General features: G+C 46.6%; 1 protein-coding gene across 1 annotated transcript in view; it reads right to left on the reverse strand.

The window, feature by feature from the left end:
• Positions 1–11,564: 11,564 nt before the first annotated feature.
• Positions 11,565–21,905, reverse strand: part of LOC138675496 (uncharacterized transmembrane protein DDB_G0289901-like) — a 43,748-nt gene continuing 33,407 nt past the window's right edge. The window contains exons 9-10 of the mRNA XM_069763793.1: positions 19,833–21,495; positions 11,565–11,736 (exon numbers count right to left, since the gene is read on the reverse strand). Coding sequence (XP_069619894.1) covers positions 19,840–21,495 — 1,656 coding nt within the window. The 3' untranslated portion in view covers positions 11,565–11,736; positions 19,833–19,839. The remainder of the gene's footprint in view (positions 11,737–19,832; positions 21,496–21,905) is intronic.

Consider the following 21,905-nt stretch of genomic DNA (forward strand, 5'->3'; position numbering starts at 1 on the left):
CCTCCGGTGGTTTTAAAGGGAACCTGTCACCCCGAAAATCGCGGGTGAGGTAAGTCCTTGCTTTGCTCTTTTCTGTCCACATGTTGTGGACTTATTCATTCTGTGCATTCTATGTTTTGTCCAGCTTGTCAGTATGGATTAATTCAGTTTAGCTGGAAGCTCTGAGAAGCAGATTTAACCTCCACACCTTTAGTCAGGTGTGGAGATTTTTGTAAACTCTGTGTGGATTTTTGCAGTTTTTAATACTGACCGCACAGTATTCTATCCTGTCCTATCTATCTAGCTAGATTGGCCTCCTGTGCTACATCCTGGTTTCATTCTGTGTATGTCTTTTCCCTCTCCACTCACAGTCATTACTTGTGGGGGGCTATCTATCCTTTGGGGATTTTCTCTGAGGCAAGATAGTTTTCTTGTTTCTATCTTTAGGGGTAGTTAATTCTCAGGCTGTGACGAGGTGCCTAGGGAGCGACAGGAGCATCCCACGGCTACTTCTAGTGTTGTGCTGAGCTTAGGGTCTGCGGTCAGTACAGGTACCACCTCCTTCAGAGCTCGTCCCATGTTGCTCCTAAACCACCAGATCATAACAGTACAAGTGGCCAGAAATGAATTAAATGCATCTCAAAAGAAGGAAAAAAAAATTCTGAGCCATTTTTTTTCTGTGCCCTGTTTTGTCTTTTTTTTCCTCTTGATCTCTGGGTGGTTCAGGATTTATGCTCTGGCATGGATGTTCAGGGTTTGTTTTCTCGTGTGGATCAACTTGCTGCAAGAGTACAGAGTATCCAAGATTATGTTATCCAGACCCCGGCCTTGGAGCCTAAAATTCCTACTCCTGATTTGTTTTTTGGGGACAGATCCAAGTTTTTGAACTTTAAAAATAACTGCAAATTGTTTTTTGCTTTGAAACCCCGTTCTTCTGGTGATCCCATTCAGCAAGTTAAAATCATCATATCCTTGCTGCGTGGTGACCCTCAGGACAGGGCATTCTCCCTTGAATCGGGGGATCCGGCATTGCTGAATGTAGATGCATTTTTTCAAGCGCTCGGATTATTGTATGACTAACCTAATTCTGTGGATCATGCAGAAAAAACCCTGTTGGCCCTGTGTCAAGGTCAGGAAGCGGCAGAATTATACTGCCAGAAATTTAGGAAATGGTCTGTGCTCACTAAATGGAATGAGGATGCTCTGGCTGCTATTTTCAGAAAGGGTCTTTCTGAAGCCCTTAACCCCTTAGCGACCGCCGATACGCCTTTTAACGGCGGCCGCTAAGGGTACTTAAACCACAGCGCCGTTAATTAACGGCACTGTGGAAAAAGTACATAGCGACCCCCAGAGGCCGATTTTCTCCGGGGTCTCGGCTGCCGGGGGTAGCCGAGACCCCAGAGAACATGATTCGGGGGTTTTTTAACCCTCCCCGCATTTTCGATCGCCGGTAATTAACCGTTTACCGGCGATCGCAAAAAAAAAAAAAACGCGATCTCTTTTTAACTTCTCTGTCCTCCGATGTGATCGCACATCGGAGGACAGAGAAAAGGGGTCCCAGGTGGCCCCCCAATACTCACCTAGCTCCCCCGATGCTCCTCGTGTCTCCCGGTGGGCGCCGCCATCTTCAAAATGGCGGGCGCATGCGCAGTGCGCCCGCCGGCCGGCACCGGGAGAATCTTTGGGGTCTCTGCTGCCAGGGGTTGGTATTACCGACCCCTGTTTTGCGATCGCCGGTAATTAACTGTTTACCGGCGACCGCAAAAAAAAAAAAAAGTAAAGTGTAATTCTCTGTCCTCTGATGTGATCGCACATCAGAGGACAGAGAAATAGGGGGATTCGGGGACCCTAGCATACTCACCTAGGTCCCTGGATCCTCTTGCTGCTCCTCCTGGCCGCCGGCAGAAGAAAATGGTGGGCGCATGCCCAGTGCGCCCGCCATCTGTCTCCATCTGCCGGCCGGCAGGAGAACAGCAGTTGGGGCTAAAATTAGGGTTAGGGTTAGGGGTAGGGTTAGGGGTAGGGTTAGGGGTAGGGTTAGGGGTAGGGTTAGGGTTAGGGGTAGGGTTAGGGGTAGGGTTAGGGTTAGGGGTAGGGTTAGGGTTAGGGTTTGGGTAGGGGTAGGGTTAGGGTTAGGGTTAGGGGTAGGGTTAGGGGTAGGGTTAGGGGTAGGGCTAGGGTTAGGGCTAGGGTTGGGGCTAAATTTAGGGTTAGGGTTGGGGCTAAATTTAGGGTTAGGGTTGGGACTAAATTTAGGGTTAGGCTTCTTTCACACTTACGTCGGTACGGTGCCGTCGCAATGCGTCGGCCCGACATACCGACGCACGTTGTGAAAATTGTGCACAACGTGGGCAGCAGCTGTAGTTTTTCAAAGCATCTGCTGCCCAATCTATGTCCTGGGGAGGAGGGGGCGGAGTTACGGCCACGCATGCGCGGTCAGAAATGGCGGATGCTACGTACAAAAAAACGTTTCATTGAACGTTTTTTTGTGCCGACGGTCCGCCAAAACACAACTGATCCAGTGCACGACGGACGCGACGTGTGGCCATCCGTCACGATCCGTCGGCAATACAAGTCTATGGGCAAAAAACGCATCCTGCGGGCACATTTGCAGGATCCGTTTCTTGTCCAAAACGACGGATTGCGACGGAATGCCAAACGACGCAAGTGTGAAAGTAGCCTTAGGGCTAGGGTTAGGGTTGGGGCTAAAGTTAGGGCTAGGGTTGGGGCTAAAGTTAGGGTTAGAGCTGGGATTAGGGTTAGGGTTTGGATTAGGGTTGGTATTAGGGTTAGGGTTGGCATTAGGGTTACGCTTGGGATTAGGGTTAGGTTTGGGATTAGGGTTAAGGTTAGGGTTGTGATTAGGGGTGTATTGGGATTAGGGTTAGGTTTGAGGTTAGGGTTGAGATTAGGATTAGGGGTGTGTTGGATTTAGGGTTTTGATTAGGGTTATGGTTAGGGTTGACATTAGGGTTGTTTTGGGGTAAGGGTTGTGATTATGGTTAGGGTTAGTGATTAGGATTATGGATCAGGTTGGGATTAGGGTTAGGGGTGTGTTGGGGTTAGGGTTGGAGCTAGAATTGGGGGGTTTCCACTGTTTAGGTACATCAGGGGGTCTCCAAACACGACAGCCAATTTTGCGCTCAAAAAGTCAAATGGTGCTCCCTCCCTTCTGAGCTCTGCCGTGCGCCCAAACAGTGGGTTACCCCCACATATGGGGCATCAGCGTACTCGGGATAAATTGGACAACAACTTCTGGGGTCCAATTTCTCTTGTTACCCTTGTGAAAATAAAAACTTGGGGGCTACAATATCTTTTTTGTGGAAAAAAAAAATATTTTTTATTTTCACGACTCTGCATTCTAAACTTCTGTGAAGCACTTGGGCATTCAAAGTTCTCACCACACATCTAGATAAGTTCCTTGGGGGGTCTAGTTTCCAAAATGGGGTCACTTGTGGGGGGTTACTACAGTTTAGGTACATCAGGGGCTCTGCAATCGCAACATAATGCCCACAGACCATTCTATCAAAGTCTGCATTCCAAAAAGGCGCTCCTTCCCTTCCGAGCTCTGCCGTGCGCCCAAACAGTGGTTTAGCCCCACATATGGCGCATCAGCGTACTCGGGATAAATTGGACAATAACTATTGCAGTCCAATTTCTCCTGTTACCCTTGTGAAAATCAAAACTTGGGGATCTTTTTTGTGGAAAAAAAAATATTTTTTATTTTCACGACTCTGCATTCTAAACTTCTGTGAAGCACTTGGGCATTCAAAGTTCTCACCACACATCTAGATAAGTTCCTTGGGGGGTCTAGTTTCCAAAATGGGGTCACTTGTGGGGGGTTACTACAGTTTAGGTACATCAGGGGCTCTGCAATCGCAACATAATGCCCACAGACCATTCTATCAAAGTCTGCATTCCAAAAAGGCGCTCCTTCCCTTCCGAGCTCTGCCGTGCGCCCAAACAGTGGTTTAGCCCCACATATGGCGCATCAGCGTACTCGGGATAAATTGGACAATAACTATTGCAGTCCAATTTCTCCTGTTACCCTTGTGAAAATAAAAACTTGTGGATCTTTTTTGTGGAAAAAAAAATATTTTTTATTTTCACGACTCTGCATTCTAAACTTCTGTGAAGCACTTGGGCATTCAAACTTCTCACCACACATCTAGATAAGTTCCTTGGGGTGTCTAGTTTCCAAAATGGGGTCACTTGTGGGGGGTTACTACAGTTTAGGTACATCAGGGGCTCTGCAATCGCAACATAATGCCCACAGACCATTCTATCAAAGTCTGCATTCCAAAAAGGCGTTCCTTCCCTTCCGAGCTCTGCCGTGCGCCCAAACAGTGGTTTAGCCCCACATATGGCACATCAGCGTACTCGGGATAAATTGGACAATAACTATTGCAGTCCAATTTCTCCTGTTACCCTTGTGAAAATAAAAACTTGGGGGCTACAATATCTTTTTTGTGGAAAAAAAAATATTTTTTATTTTCACGACTCTGCATTCTAAACTTCTGTGAAGCACTTGGGCATTCAAAGTTCTCACCACACATCTAGATAAGTTCCTTGGGGGGTCTGGTTTCCAAAATGGGGTCACTTGTGGAGGGTTTCTACTGGTTAGGTACATCAGGGGCTCTGCAAACGCAACATAATACCCGTAGACCATTCTATCAAAGTCTGCATTCCAAAACAGCGCTCCTTCCTTCCGAGCTCTGCCGTGCGCCCAAACAGTGGTTTACCCCCACATATGGGGTACCAGCATACTCAGGACAAATTGGACAACAACTTTTGTGGTCCAATTTCTCTTGTTACCCTTGTGAATATAAAAACTTGGGGGCTAAAAAATCTTTTTTGTGGAAAAAAATTTTTTTATTTTCACGGCTCTGCATTATAAACTTCTGTGAAGCACTTGGGCATTCAAGGTTCTCACCACACATCTAGATAAGTTCCATGGGGGGTCTAGTTTCGAAAATGGGGTCACTTGTGGGGGATTTCTACTGTTTAGGCACATCAGGGGCTCTCCAAACGCGACATGGCGTCCGATCTCAATTCCAGCCAATTCTACATTGAAAAAGTAAAACGGCACTCTTTCTCTTCAAAGCTCTGCGGTGCGCCCAAACAGTGGTTTACCCCCACATATTGGGTATCGACATACTCAGGAGAAATTACACAACAACTTTAGTGGTCTAATTTCTCCTGTTACCCTTGTGAAAATAAAAATTTGTGGCCAAAAAATCATTTTTGTAGAAAAAATGCAATTTTTTTTTTCACGGCTCTACGTTATAAACTTCTGTGAAGCACATGGGGGTTCAAAGTGCTCGCCACACATCTAGATAAGTTCCTTAAGGGGTCTAGTTTCCAAAATGGTGTCACTTGTGGGGGGTTTCCACTGTTTAGGCACATCAGGGGCTCTCCAAACGCGACATGGCGTCCGATCTCAATTCCAGCCAATTCTACATTGAAAAAGTAAAACGGCACTCCTTCTCTTCCAAGCTCTGCGGTGCGCCCTAACAGTGGTTTACCCCCACATATTGGGTATCAGCGTACTCAGGAGAAATTGCTCAACAACTTTTGTGGTCTAATTTCTCCTGTTACCCTTGTGAAAATAAAAATTTGTGGGCAAAAAGATCATTTTTGTAGAAAAAATGCGTTGTTTTTTTTTTCACGGCTCTACATTATAAACTTCTGTGAAGCACATGGGGGTTCAAAGTGCTCACCACACATCTAGATATGTTCCTTAAGGGGTCTAGTTTCCAAAATGGTGTCACTTGTGGGGGGTTTCCACTGTTTAGGCACATCAGAGGCTCTCCAAACGCGACATGGCATCCAATCTCAATTCCAGCCAATTCTACATTGAAAAAGTAAAACGGCGCTCCTTCACTTCCAAGCTCTGCGGTGCGCCCAAACAGTGGTTTACCCCCACATATGGGGTATTGGCGTATTCAGGAGAAATTGCATAACAAAATTTATGGTTACATTTCTGTTTTTACACTTGTGAAAATAAAAAAAATGGTTCTGAATTAAGATGTTTGCAAAAAAAAGTTAAATGTTCATTTTTTCCTTCCACATTGTTTCAGTTCCTGTGAAGCACATAAAGAGTTAATAAACTTCTTGAATGTGGTTTTGAGAACCTTGAGGGGTGTAGTTTTTAGAATGGTGTCACACTTCGTTATTTTCTATCACATAGACCCCTCAAAATGACTTCAAATGTGATGTGGTCCCTAAAAAAAAATGGTGTTGTAAAAATGAGAAATTGCTGGTCAACTTTTAACCCTTATAACTCCCTAACAAAAAAAAATGTTGTTTCCAAAATTGTGCTGATGTAAAGTAGACATGTGGGAAATGTTATTTATTAACTATTTTTCGTGATATATCTCTCTGATTTAAGGGCATAAAAATACAAAGTTTGAAAATTGCAAAATTTTAAAAATTTTCGCCATATTTCCGTTTTTTTCATAAATAATCGCAAGTAATATCGAAGAAATGTTACCACTAACATGAAGTACAATATGTCATGAAAAAACAATCTCAGAATCAGCGGGATCCGTTGAAGCGTTCCAGAGTTATAACCTCATAAAGTGACAGTGGCCAGAATTGCAAAAATTGGCCTGGTCATTAAGTACCAAATTGGCTATGTCACTAAGGGGTTAAAAATGTTATGGTGGGCTTCCCTACGCCTGCTGGTTTGAGTGAATCTATGTCTCTAGCCATTCAGATCGGCGTCTGCGCGAGCGCAAAGCTGTGCACCATATGGCAGTGTCCTCTGAGCAGAGTCCTGAGCCTATGCAATGTGATAGGATTTTGACTAGAACAGAACGGCAGGAATTCAGACGTCAGAATAGGCTGTGTTTTTACTGTGGTGATTCTGCTCATGTTATTTCTGATTGTCCTAAGAGTACTAGGAGGGTCGCTAGGTCTGTTACCATCAGTACTGTACAGCCTAAATTTCTTTTATCTGTGACCCTGATTTGCTCATTATCGTCCTTTTCTGTCATGGCATTTGTGGATTCAGGCGCTGCCCTGAACTTAATGGACTTAGAATTCGCCAGGCGCTGTGGTTTTTCCTTGCAGCCTTTGCAGAGCCCTATTCCTTTGAGGGGCATTGATGCTACACCATTGGCCAAGGATAAACCTCAGTACTGGACGCAGATGACCATGTACATGGCTCCAGCACATCAGGAAGATTGCCGTTTTCTGGTGTTGCATAACCTGCATGATGTTGTTGTACTGGGTTTTGCATGGTTACAGGAACATAATCCGGTGCTGGATTGGAAACCTATGTCTGTTACTATTTGGGGTTGTCAAGGGGTACATAGTGACGTTCCTTTGATGTCAATTTCCTCTTCCCCCTCTTCTGAGGTTCCTGAGTTTTTGTCGGATTTCCAGGATGTATTTGATGAGCCCAATTCCAGTTCCCTTCCTCCACATAGGGACTGTGATTGTGCTATTAACTTGATTCCAGGTTGTAAGTTCCCTAAGGGCCGACTTTTCAATCTGTCTGTGCCAGAGCATGCCGCCATGCGGAGTTATGTTAAGGAATTTTTGGAGAAGGGGCATAATCGGCCGTCTTCGTCACCATTGGGAGCGGGTTTCTTTTTTGTTGCTAAGAAGGATGGCTCCTTGAGACCCTGTATAGATTATCGTCTTCTTAATAAGATCACGGTCAAATTCCAATACCCCTTGCCTTTGCTTTCTGATTTGTTTGCTCAGATTAAGGGGGCTAGTTGGTTTACTAAGATTGACCTTCGAGGGGCAAATAATCTTGTTCGTATTAAACAGGGTGACGAATGGAAAACTGCATTTAATACGCCCGAAGGCCATTTTGAATACCTCGTGATGCCATTCGGGCTCTCTAATGCTCCATCTGTGTTCCAATCTTTCATGCATGATATTTTCCGCAATTATCTTGATAAATTCATGGTTGTATATTTGGATGATATTTTGATTTTTTCCGATGATTGGGAGTCTCATGTGAAGCAGGTCAGGATGGTATTCCAGATCCTTCATGATAATGCTTTATTTGTGAAGGGGTCTAAGTGCCTATTCGGAGTTCAGAAGGGCTCTTTTTTGGCTTTTATTTTTTCTCCCTCGTCTATGGAAATGGATCCTGTTAAGGTCCAAGCTATTCATGACTGGATTCAACCCACATCTGTGAAGAGCCTTCAAAAATTTTTGGGCTTTGCTAATTTCTATCGCCGTTTCATTGCCAACTTTTCCAGTGTGGTTAAGCCCCTTACTGATTTGACGAAGAAAGGCGCTGATGTGACGAATTGGTCCTCTGTGGCTGTTGAGGCCTTTCGGGAGCTTAAATGCCGATTTACTTCTGCCCCTATGTTGTGTCAGCCGGATGTTTCTCTTCCTTTTCAGGTTGAGGTTGACGCTTCTGAGATTGGGGCAGGGGCCGTTTTGTCTCAGAGGGATTCTGATGGTTCTTTGATGAAACCGTGTGCTTTTTTTTCCAGAAAGTTTTCGCCTGCGGAACACAATTATGATGTCGGCAATCGGGAGTTGTTGGCTATGAAGTGGGCGTTTGAGGAGTGGCGACATTGGCTTGAGGGAGCTAAGCACCGCGTTGTGGTCTTGACTGATCATAAGAATCTGATTTACCTCGAGTCGGCCAAGCGGCTGAATCCTAGACAGGCTCGATGGTCCCTGTTTTTCTCCCGTTTTGATTTTGTGGTCTCATATATTCCGGGATCTAAGAATGTTAAGGCTGATGCCCTCTCTAGGAGTTTTTTGCCTGATTCTCCTGGAGTCCTTGAGCCGGTTGGCATTCTTAAGGAAGGGGTGATTCTTTCTGCCATCTCCCCTGATTTGCGGCGGGTGCTTCGGGAATTTCAGGCTGATAAGCCTCACCGCTGTCCTGTGGGGAAGCTGTTTGTTCCTGATAGATGGACAAGTAAGGTAATTTCTGAGGTTCATTGTTCAGTGTTGGCTGATCATCCTGGGATTTTTGGTACCAGAGATTTGGTTGCTAGGTCCTTTTGGTGGCCTTCCTTGTCACGCGATGTGTGTGCTTTTGTGCAGTCCTGTGGGACTTGCGCCCGGGCCAAGCCTTGCTGTTCCCGCGCTAGTGGGTTGCTTTTGCCTTTGCCGGTCCCTGAGAGGCCCTGGACGCATATTTCCATGGATTTTATTTCGAATCTTCCTGTTTCCCAGAAGATGTCTGTTATCTGGGTTGTTTGTGACCGGTTCTCTAAAATGGTCCATCTGGTACCTTTGCCTAAGTTGCCTTCCTCCTCAGATTTGGTTCCATTGTTTTTTCAGCATGTGGTTTGTTTGCATGGCATTCCGGAGAATATTGTGTCTGACAGAGGTTCTCAGTTTGTCTCTAGGTTTTGACGGGCCTTTTGTGCTAGGATGGGCATTGATTTGTCTTTTTCTTCAGCGTTTCATCCTCAGACTAATGACCAAACTGAGCGAACTAATCAGACCTTGGAAACCTATTTGAGATGCTTTGTGTCTGCTGATCAGGATGATTGGGTGGCTTTCTTGCCATTGGCCAAGTTTGCCCTTAATAATCGGGCTAGTTCGGCTACTTTGGTTTCACCTTTCTTTTGTAATTTTGGTTTTCATCCTCGTTTTTCTTCGGGGCAGGTTGAGCCTTCTGACTGTCCTGGTGTGGATTCTGTGGTGGACAGGCTGCAGCAGATTTGGACTCATGTGGTGGACAATTTGACGTTGTCTCAGGAAAAGGCTCAACGTTTTGCTAACCGCCGTCGGTGTGTTGGTCCCCGGCTTCGTGTGGGGGATTTGGTTTGGTTGTCTTCTCGTCATGTTCCTATGAAGGTTTCTTCCCCTAAGTTTAAGCCTCGGTTTATTGGTCTTTATAAGATTTCTGAAATTATAAATCCGGTGTCTTTTCGTTTGGCTCTTCCAGCCTCTTTTGCCATTCATAATGTTTTCCATAGATCTTTGTTGCGGAGATATGTGGTGCCCGTTGTTCCCTTGGTTGATCCTCCTGCCCCGGTGTTGATTGAGGGAGAGTTGGAATATGAGGTTGAGAAAATTTTGGATTCTCGTTTTTCGAGGCAGAGGCTTCAGTATCTTGTCAAGTGGAAGGGTTATGGCCAGGAGGATAATTCTTGGGTTGTTGCCTCCGATGTCCATGCCGCCGATTTGGTTCGTGCTTTTCACTTGGCTCGTCCTGATCGGCCTGGGGGCTCTGGTGAGGGTTCGGTGACCCCTCCTCAAGGGGGGTACTGTTGTGAATTCCGCTCTTGGGCTCCCTCCGGTGGTTGTAAGTGGCACTTTTGTGAGTTCTGCTCTTGGGCTCCCTCCGGTGGTTTTAAGTGGAATGGCTGCTCCTTGGATTTAGCAGTCTGCAGCTGCTTCCACTGATTGTCTTTCTGTTCGGCTATTTATGCCTGGCTCTTCCTTCAGCCAGTGCCACTTGTCAATGGTTTCTGGTTGGATTCACATCTCTCTTGGATTTCCCTGATATCCTGACCAGTTCAGCAAAGATAAGTCCTTGCTTTGCTCTTTTCTGTCCACATGTTGTGGACTTATTTGCTCTGTACATTCTATGTTTTGTCCAGCTTATCAGTATGGATTAATTCAGTTTAGCTGGAAGCTCTGGGAAGCAGATTTACCCTCCACACCTTTAGGTGTGGAGATTTTTGTAAACTCTGTGTGGATTTTTGTAGTTTTTAATACTGACCGCACAGTATTCTATCCTGTCCTATCTATCTAGCTAGACTGGCCTCCTGTGCTACATCCTGGTTTCATTCTGTGTATGTCTTTTCCCTCTCCACTCACAGTCATTACTTGAGAGGGGCTATCTATCCTTTGGGGATTTTCTCTGAGGCAAGATAGTTTTCCTGTTTCTATCTTTAGGGGTAGTTAATTCTCAGGCTGTGACGAGGTGCCTAGGGAGCGACAGGAGCATCCCACGGCTACTTCTAGTGTTGTGTTGAGCTTAGGGACTGCGGTCAGTAAAGGTACCACCTCCTTCAGAGCTCGTCCCATGTTGCTCCTAAACAACCAGATCATAACACAGAGAGAGACATAACATCTGTAACATCTTCAACAGTTGTGAGGACCTTATGAGAAGCTTAGCAGTAAGGTACTACAACACCACGGCGCTAGAGGAAGGCTACTGATTTCTACCTGGATAAGGGTACTCTAGTTTTGCCTCCAAACCAGCCAGACTCTGCTTGCCCTGTGGTCTGGTACCCTGGACTGTGGATGCTGAAGCCTTCAGTAAAAAGGTAAAGAGACTGCAACTTTGTGTCCTCGTTCTTCACTGCGCCTCTCACCATCCACCATCTACACACTGGGAAGCCCTGGGGACATACTTCACCTGTGGGAAGGTATACCATCTAGCTGCCATAACATCACCCCAGCGAACCCCTCAAAGCAGCGTCGGTCACCCTGACCGAATACCACAGGTGAAGTCACGAACATATCCCTTTAAAGACCTTTCCCCCATTTTTCATCGGACGCCCCTAGGGCCACGGACCGGGTCAGCCACCGTAACATCCCCCTGAGAACCGAAGGGCCCGGCTCCGAGTACCCCACTGCCCTAACGGGGGCGCTTCAATAGCACAAGCCTAAAACAACATGTAAAAAATGTACATTAATTTTTTTAAAGCATTTTATTTTTCATTTATTTGTTGTAATTTTTACATAATCAAAAAAGTCTCATGCAATTATAGTGTTAGAAATTTAGATTGATTATAAATCACGTAATACGGTAACATTCTGCTATTTTATCATGTTTCTCTACTGAAGCGGATAACCAGTTCTTCATCTCTAAAAATAAAACAAATACAAAATTAGTGAATTTATCAGTATATTATTGCTATTAGTAATAGTAGCAATAATAGAAGCAGTAGAAATATTAGTATTTTACCATATGTTGATATAAACTTCACAAAAAAAGTATTTTGAATGTTTTGATGCTTAGCAGAAATAAAGATCTTTTAGAGTAAATATTACTACCTAACGAATATTACTTTTACACCGACGTTTGGTCCACCAATCAAGCATTCTTTTAGTCGATAAAAGGAAAAAAATGTACCCCTTGGCATTGCCCTTCTTTCTGTCCAATGGCAACAAAAATTCAGAAACGCCTGATGATACTTACCTGGAAATCCTTTGTTAAGGACTGGCGGAACGCACCATGTATAGATGGTACGAAACTAGGTGCGTTCGCAGTCCGAGGTCCACCGTGCAGGTAAAAGACCCTGCAGCTAGCAAGACGGACAATATAGCGGTACACTAAAGGATACACGCGTGGGTTAAACCTCACCCAGCGTGAAGAAAGCGATCCTGTTAATCCACAGGACCGCAGTACCGCACTAGTGCGCGAGCAAGTGGTCAGCGGACTTAACCCCAGAAGGGATTGGAGCCCGATTAGACCCTTGCTGGCGTAACACCGCAACTGGGTGTGTAGAGAACTTTAGGAAGTATAAGTGCACAAGAGTGCGAGCGATGCCGCACTAACGGACGCCACTAACCACCCAGACTCGGGTATGGAAAGCGCAAGGCAGGCGCACGGCGCCGTACTGGCAGGCACAGCTACAGGACGCTGAGATGTGTGTCTAGTGCTGTAGGCTAAGTCGGGCGCTAGGTAGCAGCCATACACCTTCCGCGAACAGACATTCAATAGGGAAGGGGTTTCAAAGGACGACTTGCACTCACAACATACACACATCAACAATTGTTAGAAAATACTAGCGCATGGCCGTGCGGTCATGCGCAGTTTATATAGGAGCAGCACAGGAAGTGGCCACAGCACTTTTGCCCTTCTAGGACCTGCCAAGAGGACCAATGGAATGTGCTGCAGAGCCTGAGCACATGACCCTCGATCTCCAACGGGAGACCTTACGCTGGGCATGCTCAGTACATGCAGACAAGGACTTAGTCCCAGAGAAGTCCGCTCGCTGCTGACCAGTACTGACTTTAATGGCAGAGACTGGAGAAGCAGCACTAACTCTCTGAACAGAGTGAGAATGAGCAAGACGCTGGGACCGACGTCCTTGCTGAGCAGGCTCCACTGCGGCTGGACGAGAATGGGAGACCGCAGCGGAAGTGGCTCGAGATTCCCCCAGTGCAGAAGCGGGAACTCGACCCCTAACATTACCCCCCCTCCTAGGGCCCCCCCCTCCTTGGGCCTCGCTACGTTCAAAGGCAGCAATGAGCTGCGGAGCCCGAATGTGCTCCACAGGCTCCCAGGTTCTATCCTCTGGACCATGACCCTTCCAATCCACCAAAAAAAATTTTTTGCCACGTACCACCTTGCTTCCCACAATAGCATTCACCTCAAATTCATCCGTGGATGAACCCGATGTCCCAGCAGATGACTCAGAAAACCGAGACAAACGAACGGGCTTTAAGAGGGAAACGTGAAAGGTATCGGTGATACCAAGGCGTGGAGGAATGGCCAAACGGTAAACCACAGGGTTGACCTGTTCCAGAACTTTAAACGGGCCAATGTAGCGAGGAGCAAACTTAGTGGACTCAACTCGCAGCCTGATGTTACGGGCGGAGAGCCACACTAAGTCGCCGGGAGCAAAGACCGGAGCGGGGCGCCGGTGTGTATCAGCCGAAACCCTCATTCTCTCCTTGGAGGCCCGGATAGCATCCTGTGTGCGGTCCCAGATGTCACGTGCCTCCACCGCCCAGTCTGCCACCCTAGAATCGGTGGAGGACACGGGCATGGGCACAGGGACACGCGGATGCTGGCCGTAATTAAGGAGAAAAGGAGTTTGACCAGTGGAATCGGCTACGGCGTTGTTCAGGGCAAATTCCGCCCAAGGTAGCAAAGATGCCCAGTCATCCTGCCTAGCAGAGACGAAATGTCGCAAATATGTCACCAGAGTCTGGTTGGTTCTCTCCACCAACCCATTCGTCTCGGGATGGTAAGCAGAGGAGAGGTTTAACTCTATGCTGAGTAAACGGCAGAGCTCTCTCCAAAACCGAGATGCGAACTGGGGACCCCGATCGCTGACAATTTTATCAGGCATACCATGCAAACGGAAAACGTGTTTAACGAACAACACCGCCAAGGCCCGTGCTGAGGGTAACCGAGGAAGCGGCACCAAATGCACCATCTTAGAGAAATGGTCAGTGACAACCCAAATAATGGAGCAGCCACGCGACTTGGGTAGACCCACCACAAAGTCCATTCCGACCATCTCCCAGGGCCTGTCTGCCACCGGTAGAGGGTAAAGCAACCCAGCAGGCCGTTGCCGAGGAGACAGATTCTGGGCGCAAGAAACGCACGCCTGAATGTAGTCCCTGACATCTCGGGCCATATGCGGCCACCAGTATGTTCTCGCCAAAAGCTCTGATGTCCTCTTTGTCCCAAAATGCCCCCCCACTCTGGAGGAGTGAGCCCAAGAGAGAACCTCCGGTCGCAAGTTAGCTGGCACGAAAGTCTTGCCCGGGGGCACAGACTCTAGCGAAACCGGAGCTACAGTTCTCAGGCTCTCAGAAGGGACAATAAGCCGAGGCTCCTCCTCCTCCTCCTCAGATGACACTACGGAGCGGGAGAGAGCGTCGGCACGAACGTTCTTCTCCCCGGAGAGAAAATGGAGAGTAAAATGGAACCGGGAGAAGAACAGGGACCATCTAGCCTGGCGAGAATTCAGCCGCTGGGCCGTCTGTATATACACCAAGTTCTTGTGGTCAGTGAAGACTTGGAAGGGAAAGTGAGCTCCCTCCAAGAGGTGTCTCCACTCTGAAAAAGCCAACTTCATAGCTAGCAACTCCCTGTCCCCGATGGAATAATTCCTCTCCGCTGGTGTGAAGGTCTTGGAGAAGAAGAAGCAAGGATGCTTCCGACCTTGAGCATCCTTTTGGAAAAGGACTGCTCCAGCACCAACGGATGAGGCATCCACCTCCAAGATGAATGGTTTATCTACATCGGGGCGATGTAGGATGGGAGCGCTAGCGAAGTGTGACTTAATCGAGAGAAAGGCCTTGGAGACCTCCTCTGACCACAACTTGGGATTTGCTCCCTTCTTGGTGAGGGCGACCAAGGGAGCTACCAAAGTTGAGAAGTGTGGAATGAACTGGCGATAATAATTAATGAACCCCATAAAGCGCTGCACCGCTTTAAGAGAATGGGGTTCCTGCCAGTCCATTACAGCCTGTAGCTTGGCAGGATCCATAGCCAAACCCTGGGCAGAAATGATATATCCAAGGAAAGGCAAGGACTCCTGCTCAAACACACACTTCTCCAACTTAGCGTAGAGGGAGTTTGCCCGTAAGAGGTCGAAGACTTTGCGAACATCTCTCCGATGGGAGTCTATATCTGGAGAGTAGATGAGAATGTCATCCAGATAGACTACGACCGAGGTGGTGAGCATATCCCGAAAGATGTCGTTCACAAAGTCTTGGAAAACGGCTGGGGCATTACAGAGCCCAAAGGGCATCACTAGATATTCATAGTGCCCATCCCTGGTGTTAAAAGCCGTCTTCCATTCATCCCCCTCACGGATGCGAATCAGGTTGTAAGCACCCCGCAGATCTAACTTTGTAAATACCTTTGCTCCCCGTAGCCTATCAAAGAGCTCAGATATCAGGGGTAATGGGTACTTGTTCTTAACGGTAATTGCGTTAAGACCCCTGTAGTCTATGCATGGACGTAAGTCTCCAGTCTTCTTCTGTACGAAGAAGAACCCAGCCCCTGCCGGTGACACTGACTTCCTAATGAATCCTCTTGCCAGATTCTCCTGAATATACTGGGACATTGCCTCCGTCTCCGGGAGAGATAACGGGTAGACTCGACCCCGGGGAGGCTCAGCACCAGGCAAGAGGTCAATAGGACAGTCATAGGGGCGGTGAGGCGGAAGGGTCTCCGCAGCTCTTTTGGAGAACACGTCTGCATGGGACCAATAGTGCTTGGGGAGAGAGGAAAGATCTGCGGGTACCTGTGTAGAAGCAACCTGAACGCACTCCCTCTGACATCTACCCTCACAGGATTTACTCCATCCCAAAATTCTCCCAGAGGACCACTCAATATGAGGAGAATGGTAGCGAAGCCATGGCATCCCCAACAGGACCTCATCAATTCCTTCAGGAATGACTAATAGGGAGATTATCTCCTGATGTGATGGAGACACAGATAGGGTGAAAGGAATGGTTTGGTGGGTAATCTGTGAAGGTAGTGTTGACCCATTTACCACTCGAACGGTCACTGGCTGGGCGAGCATCACCAAGGGTATTGCGTGACGCTGGGCAAAGGCGGAGGACATAAAGTTACCCTCTGCCCCAGAGTCCAAGCATAGCTCGACCGTGAGAGTGGATGGGCCTATGGTAATTGTCCCCTTGAAGGACAACTTTGAGGCAAACGTCGCCGTGTCTAGTGTACCTCCTCCAACTGCCACTAGACGCTGACGTTTCCCCGACCGCTGAGGACTCTTGGAGGCAAGACGTCCTGACTGCTGGCGAACATGACGAACCTTATGTGCACGAGCGGACTGAGACTTGGATCCCGCTCGTGTCACCTCCAAGGTCTCATGTGACTCAGATGTCTGGACTGGAGATTTCAAAGGTTTGGCGAAGGTAGGAGCCAGCCGAAACCTCTGCCTACACTGGGCTCGTTCCAACCTCCGCTCGTTAAAACGGAGGTCTATACGAGTAGAAATAGATATTAACTCCTCCAGTGTGGCAGGAATCTCCCTAGTGGCCAGAGCGTCCTTAACATGGTCAGCCAGGCCCCTCCAGAATATGGGGATAAGGGCTTTATCCGACCACTCCAGCTCGGAAGCTAACGTACGGAATCGGACGGAAAAATGGCTGACCAAGGACTCACCCTGAGTTAATGCCAGTAGTTGGAGCGCTGTATCATGGGTGAGTTGAGGTCCTAGAAAGACCTTTTTCAGCGTGCCCAGAAACAACGGAGCACTCTGCACCACATGATCATCACGCTCCCACAGCGGCGTAGCCCACTCCAACGCCCTGTCCGACAACAGCGAGACAATAAATCCCACCTTAGCCCGCTCTGTAGGAAAACGTGCAGCCAGGAGCTCGAGGTGGATAGAGCACTGACTCACGAATCCCCTACAAGTTTTGCAATCTCCAGAAAATTTTTCTGGCAACGGGAGGCGGGATAATGTCGGAACAGGGGTGGCAGTGGACAAGGTTGCTGCCGCCACGCCAGCAGCCTTTACAGCAACTGCGGTAACATCCACAGCTGAGGTTGAGTTCTCGAGAACCTTCAACCTACCCTCCAACTGCTGGATATACCGCAAAGATTGCTGAATGTCCGCCATACTAGCCAGACCTTGGCGCTAGTATTATGTTAAGGACTGGCGGAACGCACCATGTATAGATGGTACGAAACTAGGTGCGTTCGCAGTCCGAGGTCCACCGTGCAGGTAAAAGACCCTGCAGCTAGCAAGACGGACAATATAGCGGTACACTAAAGGATACACGCGTGGGTTAAACCTCACCCAGCGTGAAGAAAGCGATCCTGTTAATCCACAGGACCGCAGTACCGCACTAGTGCGCGAGCAAGTGGTCAGCGGACTTAACCCCAGAAGGGATTGGAGCCCGATTAGACCCTTGCTGGCGTAACACCGCAACTGGGTGTGTAGAGAACTTTAGGAAGTATAAGTGCACAAGAGTGCGAGCGATGCCGCACTAACGGACGCCACTAACCACCCAGACTCGGGTATGGAAAGCGCAAGGCAGGCGCACGGCGCCGTACTGGCAGGCACAGCTACAGGACGCTGAGATGTGTGTCTAGTGCTGTAGGCTAAGTCGGGCGCTAGGTAGCAGCCATACACCTTCCGCGAACAGACATTCAATAGGGAAGGGGTTTCAAAGGACGACTTGCACTCACAACATACACACATCAACAATTGTTAGAAAATACTAGCGCATGGCCGTGCGGTCATGCGCAGTTTATATAGGAGCAGCACAGGAAGTGGCCACAGCACTTTTGCCCTTCTAGGACCTGCCAAGAGGACCAATGGAATGTGCTGCAGAGCCTGAGCACATGACCCTCGATCTCCAACGGGAGACCTTACGCTGGGCATGCTCAGTACATGCAGACAAGGACTTAGTCCCAGAGAAGTCCGCTCGCTGCTGACCAGTACTGACTTTAATGGCAGAGACTGGAGAAGCAGCACTAACTCTCTGAACAGAGTGAGAATGAGCAAGACGCTGGGACCGACGTCCTTGCTGAGCAGGCTCCACTGCGGCTGGACGAGAATGGGAGACCGCAGCGGAAGTGGCTCGAGATTCCCCCAGTGCAGAAGCGGGAACTCGACCCCTAACATCCTTTTTTTTATTTAGTCAGTGGCTATTTTTCCCAACTCATAACTGGCAGAAGCTTATTTTGCATTGGAACTGCTCGTTGCTACAGTGTTAGAGCGCAGCAGTCAAATCATCGTCAGCTGCTGCTCTCTGCACACTGAGCTTTGCTTTGTCTGCTTTGCGGGTGTTACTGCTGCCTCTGCAGAGCGCTACGGATGAAATTACTTAGTCACTGGCTAATGTTCAACTTTATTGTGCAGAGCTCATTAGTCTGTGGCATAGATCGAAATCTCAGAATTACAGTTTTTCGGTTACGTCACCTCTCTAAAAAAAAAAATGGAATAAAAAGGGACCAAATTATCATATTTACCCCAAATAAAAATGTTAGCTCAGCACAGAAAAAGCAGCCCTATATCTCCATCAATGGAAAAAATAGCAAAAAGGACTTACAAGTCTCAGAAAATTATGGCACAAACTAATTTTTTTCAATTGTGAAAATATTAATAATTGCCGTAACCATACTGACCTGGACAATTATGTTACCAGACCACTTTTAGCATAGAATGAATGACGCAAACCAGCACCAAAAAATAATGGAGGAAATGCTTTCATTCACTGTATGTTTTTATTGCAGTCTAGGGAAGCGTGCAATTTCAATTTTTACTTTAGGCACCAGGAAAACCAGAATTGGTCCTGCCAGCAGACACTGTCCATACGCAGAATTACATTGCCGTTACCAACAAAATATTGGTGAACTATGATCCTAAACTTTATACTCCCCTCCATTCAAAGTTCTGATATAGGAAACTACTGCCACTATCTTTTCAGCCTCATTCAGGGGTGCAAGAGTTTTCTTGCACAAGAAAACACAGAACATAGTTCTTCAGTGTTTAGTATCTGCGTTTCATCAGTGTTCGGTCCATGTGTCAGTTTTTACAATCAGTGTTTTATCAGTAATATTTCACTGATGAAGAAAAAAAAACTGCAAAGTGTCTCCTACCCATTGCAATGTAATGATGGATGTGATTTACATGGGCCCAAAGACTTATATGGGGAATTTTGTGCTGTGACTCGGTCCACAAAAAAACCTAGATCTGTGAGCAGCCCCATAGATTATATGGCGTGCGGGTTCTATCTGTGAAAAATACGGAAAAAAATTTACTCGACTCATAGACTCTGAATGAGTTTAAATTTAAATAGTTAGTAGGCCACATTCCTGGCTTTGCTATGAAATCACTTTGTGGGATTTATGATAAAATTAAATGATTACATTGATTTGTTTTATTTTACAGGAACTGACTTAATGACCAGTTGGCCACTAATCATACTGCTGTGAGTTTCTAATCTGCAAAGAAAAATAATACCTAGCACATCCTTTTTAGAGATTCAATCGCAATTATTACAGTGTTTCAACTTTTGTTCTGGTTTTTGCTTCAATAACAGATGAATAGAACATTCTTGCCACCATTTACCACATTCTTTAAATTGCATTGTACTCATGAAATGCTTTAAGAAATCTATAATCCAATACATCTGTCTACACCTCTTTTATACAAACATGAAAAACATTTTAGACAAACATTTATCTGAAAAAAGAAAAACAAAATATTACAAAAGTATACAAAAATGTGTCTTACCCGGTTTTTATGCTCCGTACAATGAGTATGAATTCCGTGCAGGGTAACTACCAATCCCACCGGCAAAGTCTCCATACACATCCCCTTGAAGACGATCTCTAAAATTTCCAGGATTTTGTTGTACTGTTGACACACTGCTTGTTGGATCAGGTCTTGCAAAAAACCTACCAGACATCCCTCCTGTCAGTCTACCACCGTAAGAATCGCCATTTACTTCACCGTTAGCATAAATTCTTCCATTTGTATTCCCACCTTCTGAAATTAATGCACCCACTGGGGTTACAGACAAGTATTTTGTGCCACCATTCAATCCTGTCATGCTCTCAACTGATGAAGTCAATTCTCCAAGTGACTCAACAGTTGATCCTGCCAATCTCTCAAGTGAATTTTTTGTTATGCCACCATTCGATCCAGTCATGTCCCAAATTGGTGCATTTGATCCTGTCAATCCTCCATGTGAATTACCATACCCTCCTATTATGCCACCAATTGATCCTGTCAATCCTCCATGTGAGCTAGTAAGCCCTCCTGTTATGCCATCAATCAATCCTGTCAATCCTCCAACTGAGTTAGTAAGCCCTCCTGTTATGTCACCAATCGATCTTGTCAATCCTCCAACTGAGTTAGTAAGCCCTCCTGTTATGCCATCAATCGATCCTGTCAATCCTCCAACTGAGTTAGTAAGCCCTCCTGTTATGCCGCCAATCGATCTTGTCAATCCTCCAACTGAGTTAGTAAGCCCTCCTGTTATGTCACCAATCGATCTTGTCAATCCTCCAACTGAGTTAGTAAGCCCTCCTGTTATGCCATCAATCGATCCTGTCAATCCTCCAACTGAGTTAGTAAGCCCTCCTGTTATGCCGCCAATCGATCTTGTCAATCCTCCAACTGAGTTAGTAAGCCCTCCTGTTATGTCACCAATCGATCTTGTCAATCCTCCAACTGAGTTAGTAAGCCCTCCTGTTATGCCATCAATCGATCCTGTCAATCCTCCAACTGAGTTAGTAAGCCCTCCTGTTATGTCACCAATCGATCTTGTCAATCCTCCAACTGAGTTAGTAAGCCCTCCTGTTATGTCACCAATCGATCTTGTCAATCCTCCAACTGAGTTAGTAAGCCCTCCTGTTATGCCGCCAATCGATCTTGTCAATCCTCCAACTGAGTTAGTAAGCCCTCCTGTTATGCCATCAATCGATCCTGTCAATCCTCCAACTGAGTTAGTAAGCCCTCCTGTTATGTCACCAATCGATCTTGTCAATCCTCCAACTGAGTTAGTAAGCCCTCCTGTTATGCCATCAATCGATCCTGTCAATCCTCCAACTGAGTTAGTAAGCCCTCCTGTTATGCCGCCAATCGATCTTGTCAATCCTCCAACTGAGTTAGTAAGCCCTCCTGTTATGCCGCCAATCGATCGTGTCACTCCTCCAAGTAAGTCACTAATCAATCGTGTTGTGCTACCAGTCAAATCTGTCACTGCTGAAGTCAATCCTCCAACTGTTCCTGTTACTCCACTCAGCAATCCTTTCTCATCTCCAAGAAGTAATTTTAACACCAGATTTACAAGTCCCGGAGACACATTTGTAACAGTCCCAAGAGGACCTTTTCCACCATTTATCCCAGCAACGTTCCATATTCCATCAAGGTTGGGGATTCCACGTGTGTACTAAATGAAAATAAATGTACAACAGTTAATTAATAAATGGCAAGACAGTAGAAAATGTTTGAATTAGCATTAGTAATATAAGAAAAAGGTGATATATATAACGAACGGTGGATGTGTCCTGTCTCCAAAGTCGGTATGGGTGACAACTGAGCAGTGCGGTGCCGGAGTCAGCACGTGCGCATACTGCAGTATAGCACCATTTTATTGAAGACACTGTATATGTGAATTTGCAGACGCAATGTCTTTAAAAAAAAATGGTGTAAAATTAAAAATGTACCAATAAAAATGCTCGCCACCCAGGCGTAGAACGGAATTCGATAACTAATACTGATGGAGGTTAAGAGTAATAACAGAAAAGCAAGTTTCTGTATCGATAATAATGGTGTTGTCTCATGATGAAGACCACTTAT

Source organism: Ranitomeya imitator, chromosome 4 (genome assembly GCF_032444005.1).
Source record: "Ranitomeya imitator isolate aRanImi1 chromosome 4, aRanImi1.pri, whole genome shotgun sequence".
In the NCBI taxonomy this organism is placed as follows: Eukaryota; Metazoa; Chordata; class Amphibia; order Anura; family Dendrobatidae; genus Ranitomeya; species Ranitomeya imitator.